The 15827-nt window shown below is 42.6% G+C and overlaps 1 protein-coding gene across 1 annotated transcript in view; it reads left to right on the forward strand.

The window, feature by feature from the left end:
• Window positions 1-15827, forward strand: part of LOC139274765 (collagenase 3-like) — a 66891-nt gene that overhangs the window by 13151 nt on the left and 37913 nt on the right. The window contains exons 4-5 of the mRNA XM_070891452.1: window positions 3906-4031; window positions 5251-5412. Coding sequence (XP_070747553.1) covers window positions 3906-4031; window positions 5251-5412 — 288 coding nt within the window. The remainder of the gene's footprint in view (window positions 1-3905; window positions 4032-5250; window positions 5413-15827) is intronic.

Raw genomic sequence — 15827 nt, forward strand, 5'->3', positions numbered from 1 at the left:
GAATAAAGAGACTAAGGTCACACTTACTCAAGTCTACAGTACTGAGTCATGTTGCTTTATTTGAGACATAACAGGAACATTGATAATAGAAAAAATGACAGGAATAGGAGGGAAATAAACAGAAGGGAGGAAAAGAGGAGAGTAAAGAGAAATAAACAAAAATGATATACATTTTATCTAGTCTAATGGTTTATAGAGCACTTATATCACATTGACTCTGAAAATCCATGGCTCTCTGCATCAGGGGTTCCTGAGATTTGGGCCCTATGCTCAGGCATATGATCGCCTGCCAAGAGATGGAAGTGGGTTGTAGCCTGGACTTCCGAAGGCGTTCAGGGATGGCAGGGGAGCATTGGAGATTCACAATGTAGCACGCTCAAGATGTATCCCTAATGACATGAGCAAACACTATTGGCAGAGAAACTGTCACTAACCCTGAAAGGTCAGCTGGGGCTAGCAGAGATTCCCAGTGGACATATCTTGGCACTTGCACTGAAATGTGGCAATCGTAGATTTTCAGGGCCATTATCTTTTACGCTGCTCATTAATGTTCACTTAATGCAGCAAACTCTACCGTTAGATGAAGTCCTTACTACTCGGGGGATCAAGGGTTATGGCGAGAAAGCAGGAAGGGGGTACTGAAGTTTCATGTTCAGCCATGAACTCATTGAATGGCGGAGCAGGCTAGAAGGGCTGAATGGCCTGCTCCTGCACCTATTTTCTATGTTTCTATGTTTCTAATCTATTTCCGTTTAACACTCTTGTGTAGCCAGTTCAGAGCCTAGACCAAGTCTGAAAGCATTACTGTGAATCATGAGTTATTTCCAAATGTTTTCGCATTCTATTCACACTTCTGTAGACGTGGAAAAATAGACAGAAAATACAGGATAAAATTGACAGGTTGTGATACAGGATTTATCATTGATCAAGCATTTTCACCAAATTCTCATTTCAGTCATATATCAGGCACCTGATTGTAACTATTAATCTCATAACTGTACTCAAAATGCTGTTTAGTCCACATTTTAACTCTATAATGAGGTCGCCTGAGGAAAAGAGTTTGAAGCCCATGACCTCAAACCCGGCACCAAGCTCATGGTCTACAGAGCAGTAGTGATACCCGCCCTCCTATATGCTTCGGAGGCATGGACTATGTACTGCAGGCACCTTTAAAGCACTGGAGAAGTACCACTAACGCTGCCTCCGCAAGATCCTGCAAATCCATTGGCAGGATAGGCGCACCAACGTCAGTGTTCTCGCTCAGACCAACATCCCCAGCATCGAAGCACTGACCACGCTCAATCAGCTCCGCTGGATGGGACACATCACCCGCATGCCCGATACTACACTCCCAAAACAAGCGCTCTACTCAGAGCCCCGACACGGCAAGCGAGTCCCAGGTGGGCAGAGGAAACGCTTCAAGGGCACCCTCAAGCATCCTTGAAAAAGTGCAACATCCCCATCGATACCTGGGAATCCCTGGCCCAAGATTGCTCAAAGTGGAGGAGAAGTATCCGGGAAGGCGCTGAACACCTCGAGTCTCTGCAGCAACCCAAGCACCCCATCCACCCATCCCTTCAACCACCATCTGCCCCACCTGTGACAGAGACTGTAGGTCCCACATTGGACTCAGCTGAGAACTCATATTAAAGTGGAAGCAAGTCATCCTTGACTCCGAGGGACTGTCTAAGAAGAGAGAATGAAAGGGAAAATAAATGTGGAGCAATTTGAAAGCTATTCAGACCAAAAATGTGTATTATATACAACTGGGGATGAAATTCCAGGAGTCACGCGGTAGAAGTGCGGCAGAGTGGGGCTCCCATCCACCCAGATGCTACAATACAGACCCTGTCCCAAATACCACGATGGGGTCATATGCAAACTCAGGATGGGTCACTGGCACATGTGTGGCATTTGTCTTAATGGAAGCTTGGAAAATCATTCTGCTCCAATGGCGGGAGAAAGGCCCAGGAAGGGCCCATAATCCAGGTTGATTTTTTCTTTTTTAACTTTCAATAGAACTAGTGGCACTTCTGGTCAGGGTAATTGATTCCTTCCAAGATAATGGCGCAAAATTTGCGGCCGAAGGCTTCCCATGGGCGGCTGCCTCCGACATGAAAAAAATCAACGAATTTACCTGGTGGTCCAGCTAGTTCATAGATTCACAGTCCTGGGCCTCTCGGGGTAACCGGGGGTAGAGGCCCACATATCCTAGGGGTACAAGCAGTTTGCAAGCATCCCTGGGATCATGTGGGCTTGCCCAACCAATAAAAGAAGGGAATCCCCATTCATACTTATGGGGATTCCATTTGTATGGAATTCCCATAAGTATGAATGGGGATCACTTAAAAAATTCACCAGCACATGAAATAAATTTTTTAAAAAACATTACATTTAAAATTAATTAAAATGCCATTTAATTCATTATTTTAAACAAAATTTTAATTTTTTGAAAAATAATTTATTTAAACGGCTAAAAATTCAGTATAGCCCGGTTTGAGGCGGTGATACCGCCTGGTTGCTAACTTTAGCGCCTGGCGATGTTTACCGCCTCCAACCCGGATATTCACTTTTAGCGCCCCAAGAGGGCACTAACCCTGATTTTTGGGGTGCTATCGTAGGAGCGTTATTGAAGTTCTGTGCTAGGAAACTGAAAGAGGAGATAAGCTGGACTATCCAAAAAGTTAAAGAAAAGCCAAGGCAGCTAAACAATAGTGTCCAGCATCTAGGAGAGATGCATTAGTGGGGAAATAATTTTAACTGCCCACCTGCTCCCTCTTGGACATATTGCCGCGGCAGCTTTTCCCTGATGCCTGCTTTCCCTGTCAGAAGTAGTGCCAGGTGCTATGGCAGGCGAAAGCCGTCAACTTTGCGACTGCGGTGCTAAGGGGGCGTTGCACACTAGGTGACATCACCAAGTGGGTGGCGCTAGAGTGCACAGCACTAACTCTTAGCACCACTGGTAGACCTCCACTGTAGGTCGTGGGAAGCACTGCCAGTGCGGCACTCAGTAGGTAAGAGCTTAGCAGTCCATTAGCATCGCCCTCGGGTGCAAACGGGTGGTGTTAAGCAACCAAATATGTTTTATTGGGGCTAAAAATGAACTTATCTTATTGGACAGGGTTGTTAATGTATAAATGAGTAATAACATTTTATTTATCCATTTTTTAAAACTATTTCACTGGTAACAGGAGGCCTTATGTAAATAGCCCAACTGTCCACCCACAGAGGCCAATTTCTTTCGGATTCGTACGAGATTGCAAGATCTGGGTTTTTGCACACACACTTCACATGCCTAAACCCAGAACTGACACAGCCCCTATGGGCACGGGCACACTTCATACACACACATAGGGGCTGCAAATTACACCCTAATTTACTTTTTCATGCTGAGCAAATTGGTACTCATGCCAATTCTCAGCTGACGAGATCTGTTGAGGTTTACCAAGGGCATACTGGGTTGAATTTCAGGGGGAGCCTGGGAACTTCCTCATCATGACCCCTAGACATCGGGAGATGAACAGAAGATATATCCACTCCCTCTCCCACTAGAATTTCTGCTACAGGTGCAAATAGGGAAGAATCCCAACCAAACCGAGATCCACCCCATTTTCCCGTTCTCCAACCAGAGATCTGCTCCATTAACATGTTGGATCTCATCAGAATTTTGGGGTTGTTAGAATTATTCAAAGAAACATTTTCAACTTACAGCTCTAACTAAGTGCATAATACTGCAATGCAAGCATCACAGCTGAAGATCAACCTCACATTAAACTTATTCCTAAGCATTTTGGCTCTGCTAAGTCAGATTTGGCATCAAATATAATAGAACAATGCTGTGTGAAGTTGAATAAACTCAATGCAATAGCAATACTCACTGTGTTCTTCTTTCACTTCTTTATTAGCTCATGGTGACAATTTTCCATTTGATGGGCGTGGAGGGATTTTGGCTCATGCATTTTCACCTGGACCGGGTATTGGAGGGGATATTCACTTTGATCGGGAGGAAAACTGGACAGTGAGACGCTATGGTAAAGAGTACTGAATACTCACTAAATGCAGATGAAATCTAAGACTTATGTTGAAGGCTGTCCAACTTGCACAGGTATAGATTGGCCTAATTGATTCTGCTAATCTATTTAGGTCTTCTTTAATATAGGCACCTCCACAATGAAACTTGAATTTATCCCTGGCCTAGATGAGTAGATAGTTTCTTTCTTGGAAGCACTATTAAGTGTTAGAAGAAATTTTAATTCACTGCCTCCTTCAATCTGTGATTACCCTGAGGGCATTACTCTAAAATTCAAGGAAAATATACTTTAATGTCCAATTTGAAAATCTTTTAATTGGGTTTGGCCCAGTTAGGAGCAAATTCCTGTTAATTTAGAAAACTTACAGTTTTACACTGCAGTCTTTTTCATGAGCGCTAATTGGGGTAGGTGTCATGTTTAGCGGGAGAAATAAAGAAGAAAAATGAGAAAGCTAGTGAAAATTCCAAGGCGTAGCTGTATGACAATACAATCCATGTCGCATATTAAACATGATGCAAATAAAGTTACAGCATGAACAAAACATAAATTTTACTATTAGAACTCGCTACCAGAAGGGGTAATTGAGACAAATAGTAGAAGGATATGTTGATGGGGATGGATGAAGAAGGATGGAGGGGAGGTTTGTGTGGGGCATAAACACTGGCATGGACCTGTTGGGCCAACTGACCTGTTTCTGTACTGAAAATACTATATAAGACTATGTAAGAAAATACCATACACGCTTAGGTTTTTGTTAGGATTTAATTTTCATAAAATGTGAGTTGCAAGAATTTATTTTACATATTTTTAATTGTCAGATAGTGCCAAAATTAAACATTAGTCATTCTACTTCAACAATAGGAATAGCATTATTTCTTAAATAATTAAATTATCTACATTATTTAACTTTAAATGATGATCGTATACTATTTAAATAAATGACTGTGGAGTGGCGTGTTTTAAAAATTAGTTTTTTTCCTTGTTAAAGGCATCTTTAAAAATGTGTACTCTAATTATCAACTCACTAGCCTAGAAATTACAACCAGCATAATTGGACTAAATCTATTTCAAAGAAATGCTTGTGTTAAAATAGCAGAGAAACTTCGTATGATATGTTCAACGGCTGATATTGGCAGTAGCAACGTCTAGGCTATTACTTCTTAGCTACATTTATCTATTTTAAATTTGTTCGTAACCCAATTAACAATTTTCTTTGCAGGTGTCAACTTATTTCGTGTTGCTGTCCATGAATTTGGTCATGCATTGGGACTTGGTCATTCCAGTGATCGATCGGCTGTGATGTATCCCACATATTCATACCATCAATCAAATATAGTCTCTCTTTCATGGGATGATATTAGAGCAATACAAAATCTGTATGGTATGTCTAAATATTTTATGATATAACAAATAGAGAAGGTATGACACTGGTTAATTGAACAGCTTTTTCAAAACTATAAAGTAGATTTTCCCATTGTTATTGCCCGATTTTATATATTAAGTAGGAATAACTAATTGGGAAACTGGATGGACACTAGTTACAATAGATCCCTACTGATTTTTCATCTCGTCCAAACTTACTAACAACATTTTCATGATTCCAGGAAGCATGCTGTATGCTTTGCATATGTTCCCTATTTGTGGAGAGATGCAAGTAAGTGAGGTGAAAATAACATCACAATATCATGGACTCTATTTCTGTCATTTTGCTTGGTTAGTAAAATGGCAGAATTCAGCATCTAGAAACCTGAATGTTCCATTTATTTGGGTGAGTAATGTTTCCATTAGATGCTGAATTGTATATGAAAGTAAGTTTAAAGAAGCCCAGTGAGAAGACTGTTAAATTGCCAGGTTATATCTCAACTGTTTTTCTTGCATTTTTTTTCTGGATACATTTGTGGCAATTGTTGTGGTGCTGGCTTTTCCTCAGTTGCTTCAATAGAGCCAAAATGCACTTTCACATGGGAATCCCCTTATGTCTGTGCTTTTTAGAGGAGTAAAATTAGGATCAAGGGAGGGATGCTAGGCAGGTCAGTTTATATCAGTACGGTTTTTCACCCCTCAACAAAGTTCCTCATAACAGAACCTACAGGCAGAAGAGCACTTTTGTTAGAGGAATGGTGCTTGTGGAAACTGTGATTTACAAGGGATACCAAAATGGAGTTATATCACATGCTCCAATCAGATCTGCAGCTAAATTATTCCACAGCCAAGGCACTGTCAATGGCTATCAAGGTCTGAACCATGTTGTACTTTTAAGCTTTCGGATCATTTCAGATTGCCATTAAGAATATCAGCAATATAATCCAATCGGCTGTTCACAGATATGTAAAACAAGTGTCTGATTCTTTGTTTGCTCGAGCAAGCATTTTCATTTCCTTCCTCATGGATATCCAACAGCATCATGAGTGTGCTGTGCAGTGTTATAGAGTGATTGGGCTCCTGACGGACGAGAGGTTATAGAATGCATCCACGTGGAACTAATGAACAATGCCACTACCTACGTGAATAGGAAAGGATTACATGTCACAATATGCAGCCATTTGTTTCCGTCAGCACCTGATTGTGCAAATCCATGCTCACATCTCAGACAATTCTCACAATTCCTTCATCTTAAGGCAGGCCACCATCCCAGAAGGGCAAATATCAGGGTAGCTCCTGGGTGATCAAGGCTATCAGGGCCATGGATCATAGCACCTGTGTGGTATTCCAGGACACCAGCTGAAGACAGCTTTAATGAGATGCTGACCTCTATCAGAGCGCTCACCGAGCATACAATTGGCATGTTGAAGCACTCCATGTGCCTCAGTAGAATTGGGAAAAAACTTCAATACAGCTGGGCAAAGGTTTCAAGAATTGTGATTGTTTGCTGCATGCTGTACAACTTCATCTTGCAAAGAGACTTCATCATGGAAACCCCAGAGGTACATCAAGAGAACTGCCTAGATGTGGTGTCTCTGCACCTTGTTACAAACACTCACAAGGCATGGATATATCAGACACGGTCACTCTGTGACCTTCACTTTATTCCCAGGACTAAAGAGTGCTGATCCTGGGTGGGACTTCCCCTTTTATATCTGGAAGCCCAGGTGAGGAGCTCACTCCCTGTGGTCAGGGTGTGCATTACAAGGCTACAGGTACAGTATGCATGAATTACAGTTACATACTTAGTCATTGCAAGATGGTGAAATACATAACACTAGAGAAGCAGAAGGAGTGTGAAGATGTTGCAGAGCCGAAACCATTGTCACTACAAGAACCATTTGGGAATTCCTCAGACTGAAGATCATGTCTTAGTTTGCCAATATGACCACTATATTAATAGTCCTATCTGCATCTTACTCATGCTCTCAACAAATCTGTGTTCACCTGCAGTGCCTTAATTCTTTCCAGGCAACTTACAAATAACACATTTATGCCACCTGATGAAACTTGCACAAAATGTTTTGCATGGACAATCTCTTCACACAGCTTTGGGCTATGAGATTTTTAAAAAGATTTACTGCCATATCAGATGTGACATAGCTGCTCTTAACCATAGCCTAGCTGCATCTGCATCCAGCTGCTGTCTTTGCAGCAGGAATATATGAACTGGCTGGCTACTCTATTGTGCAGAGGTGTATTTTGGAGAACTCCCAGCAACTAAGTCCTGAGATGGCTACAGGCTACACCTCTTCCACTATTGCATGGAAAGCTTTATTGTGTGTGGTTAAGGCACGTGTAGAGGCATCAGAAGGGACTGATGGGAGAACCCAGATGCGCTGACATCCTTAGAGATAGTGCCATTGTTGTGTTGCTGGGCAACTAATCAAAGTGACAGCAAACCTGGGGCTAGAAGTTGCATAGTGCCCCGGGTGCTACACAATTCAATCGGGTGCGAACTTCCAGTTTAGCGCTCCAGGAAGAAAGTGCAGCACTAAATCAAGGGCTACCACTTCCCTTGGAGCGCTAAACGGAGCAAGAAGAGCCGTAGCGGCAGAGCGCTGCCCAATGTCCAATGCAACACTGCCGAATTTACAGGCTCCTTCCCTCCCTTAAAGGGAAGAGCCAATGCTGAGGTTGTTTAAAGGTAAGGCTTCAACCGGTCGGCAGCAGCACCTGCGATCCGCGAAGATCAGCCCCAAGCACTCTAACAGTTCAATCGCGACATGGGAAAAATTCAAAATGCAGCACAATGGGGTGAAAATAAAGTTTTGGCCTATCTGGCGACCAATGCCTTTAATTACTGCTCCCTAAACCGCCATCCAAGCTCACAATTGCTCCTGCAGCTGCCGTTGTTGAAGACCGGTGATGCTGCAGGGGGCAGAAGCGAATTTAAGATCCGGGGCGATAATACACACTGGATAACATCAGCTATCTCCGGAGCGCAGGAGATCGAGGTGGTAAAGTATACCGCACGCGTTAACCCACAAGGGAAGTTCACCACGCCTGGTCGATAAGCCGTTAGCATCCCGTTATCGTCCACTAGAGGTGTGAATGGGAGGTGCAAAGCAAGACCATTTCTCCCCCTAATGTTATCAGTTAGATTTTTGAGTCCCTAACTCATTGTTCTTTTTAAGAAATCCAAAGGCCTATAAAAGAGACAGCCCATTCCACAATGGAACCTCTGATCTCTGTGGTATTATGAGCTCTGGCATGGAAGGGCTCTGCTGCAGATATTCCTGTCGTTGACATGTGCTGCATGGTGGGCTGCAGTACTGAGAATGCAAAGCCACACATGTGTGGCTAGTGGGCCCCTCCACCCAAGCCACTGTCTGCTGTACATTGCTTGATATGGTTCGTACTGACTGCACCAAAATGTGTTTCTCAGAAATCATTCTTTTGATAACAAGTTCAGTAAAGTCCAGATTCCCAGGCTCATCACTGGGACAGAAGTTGGCCCTTCAGACAGCATGTTTCTCCTTCTCCTCTACCACCGCCATCTGCTGTTGTTCAATCATGATATGTGACTCACCCCTCTAGCTAAATCTCTTAATTTCTAGGATGGATATATCTCAGCTGGTACTTGGAGTGAAAGAGTGAGTGATAGTGTGTGCTGTGAAGTACTGGCAGACCTGGATGTGCTGAGAACTGGCTTGCTTTTCTCTGACACATCTAGAAAAAGAAAAGAGGAAGATATTTTACAGTTGTGTCCTGATGAGCAACCTTCACATATAGCTTTTTGTAGAAGAAGTGATGTGGTAAAGAGTTTTAGTATATTCTTTCCTGGCAGTTAATTAATGAGAGAATAGGATGACAAGATAAAGCAGCAGAATTTGGTATTAAAGCCCAACTTGGCAGCAAACCTCTTATTTTCCTATATCTTTCTACCTTCCACTTCACTTCCAGTGAGAAAGAAAGAATTTAAGAGAAGGATGAACCATCCGTGGCTGCAAAGGAAGTAAAGGATGGTATCAAATTGAAAACAAAGGCATACAATGTTGTGAAGAACAGTGGAAGGCCAGTGGATTAGGAATTTTTTAGAAACCAGTAAAGGACAACTAAAAAAATGATAATGAGAGAGAAGGTAGCTTATGAAAGTAAACTAGCAAGAAATATAAAAACAGACAGTAAGAGCTTCTATAGGTATATAAAAAGGAAGCGAGTAGCTAAAGTAAACATTGGTCTCTTAGAGGATGGGACTGGGAAATTAATCATGGGAAACAGAGAAATGGTGGAGACTTTGAACAAATATTTTGTATCGGTTTTCACGGTAGAAGACACTAAAAGCATCCCAATAATTGATAATCAAGAGGGCTATGGGGGGAGGGGGGGATTTAAAACAATCACTATCACCAGAGAAAAAGTACTAAGCAAACTAATGGAACTAAAGGTGGACAAGTCCCCTGGACCTGATGGCCTGCATCCTAGGGTTTTAAAGGAGGTGGCTGCAGAGATAGTGGATGCATTGGTTGTACTCTACCAAAATTCCTTTGATTCTGGAGAGATCTCAGTGCACTGGAAAAACACAAATGTTTAAGAAATGAGGGAGACAGAAAGCAGGAAACTATAGACCAGTTAACCTAACATCTGTCATTGGGAAAATGCTGGAGTTCATCATTAAGGAAGTAGTAGTAGGACATTTAGAAAATCATAATGCATTCAAGCAGATTCAGCATGGTTTTATGAAAGGGAAATCATGTTTGACAAATTTTGCTGGAGTTACATAAGAACATAAGAACATAAGAAATAGGAGTAGGAGTAGGCCATACGGCCCCTCGAGCCTTCTCCGCCGTTTAATACGATCATGGCTGATCCAATCATGGACTCAGGTCCACTTCCCTGCCCGCTCTCCATAACCCCTTATTCCCTAATCATTTAAGAAACTGTCTATTTCTGTCTTCAATTTATTCAATGTACCAGCTTCCACAGGCAATGAATTCCACAGATCCACAATCCTCTGAGAAGAAATTTCTCCTCAGTTTTAAATGGGCGATTCCTTATTCTAAGATTATGCCCTCGAGTTCTAGTTTCCCCTATCAGTGGAAACATCCTCTCTGCATCCACATTGTCAGGCCCCCTCATAATCTTATACATTTCGATAAGATCACCTCTCATTCTTCTGAATTCCAATGAATAGAGGCCCAACCTACTCAACCTTTCCTCATAAGTCAACTCCTCATCTCCGGAATCAACCTTGTGAATCTTCTCTGAACTGCCTCCAAAACAAGTATATCCTTTCGTAAATATGGAAACCAAAACGGCACGCAGTACTCCAGGTGTGGCCTCACCAATACCTTGTACAACTGTAGCAAGACTTCCCTGCTTTTATACTCCATCCCCTTTGCAATAAAGGCCAAGATTCCATTGGCCTTCCTGATCACTTGCTGTACCTGCATACTAACCTTTTGTGTTTCATGCACAAGAGGCTTTCCCAGATCCTGTTACACTCGGTCCCTTCTTCCAAGTCGTCAATATAGATTGTAAATAATTGGGATCCCAGCACTGATCTCTGCGGCACCCCATTGGTTATTGGTTGCCAACCCGAGAATGAACCGACTCTCTGGTTCTGTTCGTTAGCCAATCCTCTATCCATGCTAATATATTACCCCCAACCCCATGAACGTTTACCTTGTGCAGTAACCTTTTATGTGGCACCTTGTCAGATGCCTTCTGGAAGTCCAAATACACCACATCCACTGGTTCCCCTTTATCCACCCTGTTCGTTAGATCCTCAAAGAGTTCCAGCAAATTTGTCAAACATGACTTCCCCTTCATAAATCCATGCTGACTCTGCCTGACCAAATTTTGCTTTTCCAAATGTCCTGCTACTGCTTCTTTAATAATGGACTTCAACATTTTCCCAACCACAGATGTTAGGCTAACTGGTCTATAGTTTCCTGCTTTTAGTCTGCCTCCTTTTTTAAATAGGGGCATTACATTTGCAGATTTCCAATCTGCTGGGACCTCCCCAGAATCCAGGGAATTTTGGTAAATTACAACCAATGCATCCACAATCCCTGCCGCTACTTCTCTAAAGACCCTAGGATGCAAGCCATCAGGTCCAGGGGATTTATCTGCCTTTAGTGCCATTATCTTACTGAGTGATTGCAATTGTGTTAAGTTCCTCCCCCCCCTATATAGCCCCTTGACACTCCACTGTTGGAATATTGTTAGTGTCCTCTACCGTAAAGACTGATACGAAATATTTGTTCTTTGAGGATGTAATGAGCAGGGTGGATAAAGGGGAACAGTAGATTATTTGGATTACCAGAAATCATTTTATAAAGTGCCACATAAAAGGTTACTGCACAAGGTAAGAGCTCACAGGTTTGGAGGTAATATATTAGCATGTATAGAGGATTGGCCAGCTGACAGAAAGCAGAGAGTCGGGATAAATGGGTCATTTTTAGGTTGGCAAACTGTAACTAGTGGGGAGCCTTGGATGAAGGCTCTAAATGTAATGTAGCCAAATTTGCTGATGATACAAAGATAGTTGGGAAAGCAAGTTGTGAGGAGGACACAAATAATCTACAAAGGGATATCGATAGACTAAGTGAGGGGCCAAAAATTTGGCAAATGTAGTATAATATGAGAAAATGTGAGGTTATCTACTTTGGTAGGAAAAATAAAAAAGCTAATTATTATTTAAATGGGGGAGATGACAAAATGTGGTGGTACAGAGGGATACATAAAACACAAAAAGTTAGCATGCAGGTACAGCTATTAGTTAGGAAGGCAAATGGAATGTTGGCCTTTATTGCAAAGGAGATGGAGTATAAAAGTAGGGAAGTCCTGCTTTAATTATACATGGCATTGGTAAGACCACACCTGGAGTACTGCATACAGTTTTGGTCTCATTATTTAAGGAAGGATAGACTTGCATTGGAGGCAGTTCAGAGAAGGTTCACTCTCAGTTGATTCCGGAGATGACGGGTTTTTATATGAATATAGGTTGAGCAGGTTGTGCCTATATTCATTGGAGCTTAAAAGACTTAGAAGACTTAGAGGTGATCTTATTGAAATGTATAAGATTCTGAGGTAGCTTGACAGGGTAGATGCAGAGAGGATGTTTCCCCTCATGGGGGAATCTAGAACTAGGGGGCATAATTTCAGAATAAGGGGTCACCCATTTAAAACGGAAATGAGGAGGATTTTCTTCTCTGAGCTTCGTGAATCTTTGGAATTCTCTACCCCAGGGAGCTGTGGAGGCTGGGTCATTGAATGTATTCAAGGTGGAGATAGACAGATTTTGAAAGATAAGGGAGTCAAGGGTTATGGGGAGTGGGTGGGGAAGCTACTCCTGCTCCTATTTGTTATGTTCTTATGTTATGTTCTGTTAAAGAACTTCTTTCTCATAAGGATTTAATGTTCTAAAGTTAGGGGGTCTGCCTCCTTTAGAGTCTGTCATGGTTGTTGTGGGATGTCTATTCCCAATTGTTAAGATCGCATGTAATAATAACTAAGCATCAGCATACAGTCTAGAATGGCTGTGCTGACATATGCATGCATCTCTTGGTTATATTAGGTGCGAGTCATTTTTTAAATATTTGTTCTCGGAACATGAGTGATGTTGACAAGACCACATTTATTGCTCATCTTTAGTTGCCCTGAGAAAATGGTGATGGGCCTTGTTGAACTGCTGCAGTCCTTATGGTGATGATCCTCACATAATGGTGTTGGTAGGGAATTCCTGGATATTGACCCAGTGACAATGAAGGAATGGCGATATATGTCCAAGTCATGTATGGCTTGAAGGATAACTGTTAGATGATGATATTCCCATAACATTGCTGCTCTTGTTCTTCTCGGTGGTAGTAGTCGCAAGGCTGAGAGGTGCTGTCAAAGGAAGCCTGGTGATTTGTTGTAGTCCATTCTGTAAATAGTATATACTGTAGCCAAAGTGCACCAGTGATGGATAGGGTGGATATTGAGTCTACTGGCAGTGACATTGATGGAGTGAACTGCTCTGTTCTGGATGATGTTGAGTTCCTGAGTATTTTTGTGATCCACCATCCAGTTGAGTATTCCATAACACTCCTGTTGAGGTCAGGAGCAAATGGTTCTTGTGGAACCCAAACTGAACATTGGGTAGTAAGTCATTGGTGAGAAGCTGTTGTTTAGTGTCATTATTGATGACTCCTTCCATCACTTTATTAATGATTGAGAGGAGGCTGATAAGGTGGTAATTGGCCAGGTTAGATTTATTGGCCCTGAAATTCTGGCCTTTATGTGTGCACGCGCCCGAAGAGGCCCCACATGTTCTGGGTTTAGGTGTACGAAGTGCCTGCGCCTGAACCCGCTACTTGCGATCCGGATCGCTCGCATCTCCGGGAGAAGGGCCTTCGCGGGCAGAGCCCAGCGAATGTCCTTCAATATCTTATGCCTGATAAAAATACATTTTTCTCAATTTAATTTAATGCAATTTCTATTAATTTAAAAAAAGTGAAGTGTTTCTTTAATTTTGTTTGTGTTTTATTTGTTTTTAGGGGTATTCTCATTGATAGTAATGGGAGCTCAGACCTTGAGGAGATTACAGAGATAGGGAGGGGTGAAGCCATTGAGGGATTTGAAAATAAGGATGAGAATTTTGAAATTGAGACGTTGCTTAACCGAAAGCCAATGTAGGCCAGCAAGCACAGGGGTGATGGGTGAATGGGACTTGGTGCGAGTTAAGACATTGGCAGCTGAGTTTTGGATCACCTCTAGTTTATGTAGGATAGATTGTGAGAGTGTGTTGGAATAGACACGTCTAGGGATAACAAAGCCATGGATGAGGGCTTCAGCAGCGGATGAGCTTAGGCAAGGGCGGAGACGGGCGAAGTTACAGAGGTCAAAATAGGTGATCTTAGTTATGCTGCAGACATGTGGTCGAAAGCTAATTTCTGGGTCAAGTATGACACCAAGGTTGCAAACAGTCTGGTTCAACATCATAGAAGTTGGGGAGAGGGATGGAGTCAGTGGCTCGGGAATGGAGTTTGTGGCGGGGACCGAAAACAATGGATTCGGTCTTCCCAATATTCAATTGGAGAAAATTTCTGCTCATCAGACAATCAGTCTGACAATTTAGAGACCATGGAGGGGTTGAGAGAAGTAGTATTGAGGTTAGAGCTGGGTGTCATCACTGTACATGTGCAAACTATCATGTTTTCAGATGATGTCGCCAAGGGGCAATATATAGATGAGAAATAGGAGGGGATCAAGCATAGATCCTTGGGGGACACCAGAGGTAATAATGCGGAGGCAGGAAGAAAAGTAATTGTAGGTGCTTCTCTGGCTACGATTAGATAGGTAAGAATGGAATCAGGCAAATGCAGTCCCACCCAACTGGACGCCGATGGAGAGGCATTGGAGAAGGATAGAGTGGTTAACAGTGCAAAAGGCTGCAGACAAGTCGAGAAGGATAAGCAAGGTAGCTTGCCTTTGTCACAGTCACAAAGGATGTCATTTGTGACTTTGATGAGAGCCATTTCGGTACTGTCGTAGGTGCGGAAATCGGATTGGAGGGATTCAAACATGGAATTGTGGGAAAGATGGGCACAGCTTTAGGAGGCGACAATACATTCAAGGACTTTGGAGAGGAAAGGGAGGTTGGAGATGGAGCAGTTGTTTGCAAGGACAGAGGGGCGATGGTTGTTTTTTTTGAGGAAGGGGTGATGATGGCAGATTTGAGGTGTGGGCCTCTGTGCTGGGCTGTGCAGCTAAGCCTTGGAACCAAAGTGTTCATTGGAGTGGTCCATCAGGTACATTCGGATTTTTTCTTTGGTCGGAGGCTTCTGCCCAAGGGAAGTCTCCGACCACAATTTTTAGACCATCGTATATTTGTGGCTATGATATAGCTGGATAATCTTTCACAATGTCAGATTCATACCAGTGTTATAGATGTACTGGAACAGCTTGGCTTGGGAGAAATTTGTTTTTCTGGACAGGTCTTCAGCACTGAGCCACACCTTAATGTCATGTGGAGTGAAGTGAATTAGCTGGACGTTGGTCTGTATGATGATTGGGGACCTTAAGAAAAAGTCTAGTAGGATCTACTTGACACTTTTGGGTGAAGGCACTTGTTTCTTGCACTCGTGTATTAGTCTGCCATGGTTGAGGATGGTGACGTGTATGAAGCCTCCTCTTCTTGTTAGTTGTTTAGTTGTCCTCCAACATTCTTGACTGAATGTGGTCAGGCTAGAGTCATGATCCATTGTGAGTGGGACTCCTTAGCTTTGTATTTTATCTGTTGCTTTTGATGTCTCGCATGCAGATAGCTCTGTTTTGTGGCTCCACTTGGCTGGTACTTCATTGTAAGGCGCTCCAAGTGCTGCTTGTGGCATGCATTTCTACATTCTCCATTCAATCTCCTGGCTTGATGTTGGTATGTGAGCG

The sequence above is a fragment of the Pristiophorus japonicus genome, chromosome 10 (assembly GCF_044704955.1).
Source record: "Pristiophorus japonicus isolate sPriJap1 chromosome 10, sPriJap1.hap1, whole genome shotgun sequence".
In the NCBI taxonomy this organism is placed as follows: Eukaryota; Metazoa; Chordata; class Chondrichthyes; family Pristiophoridae; genus Pristiophorus; species Pristiophorus japonicus.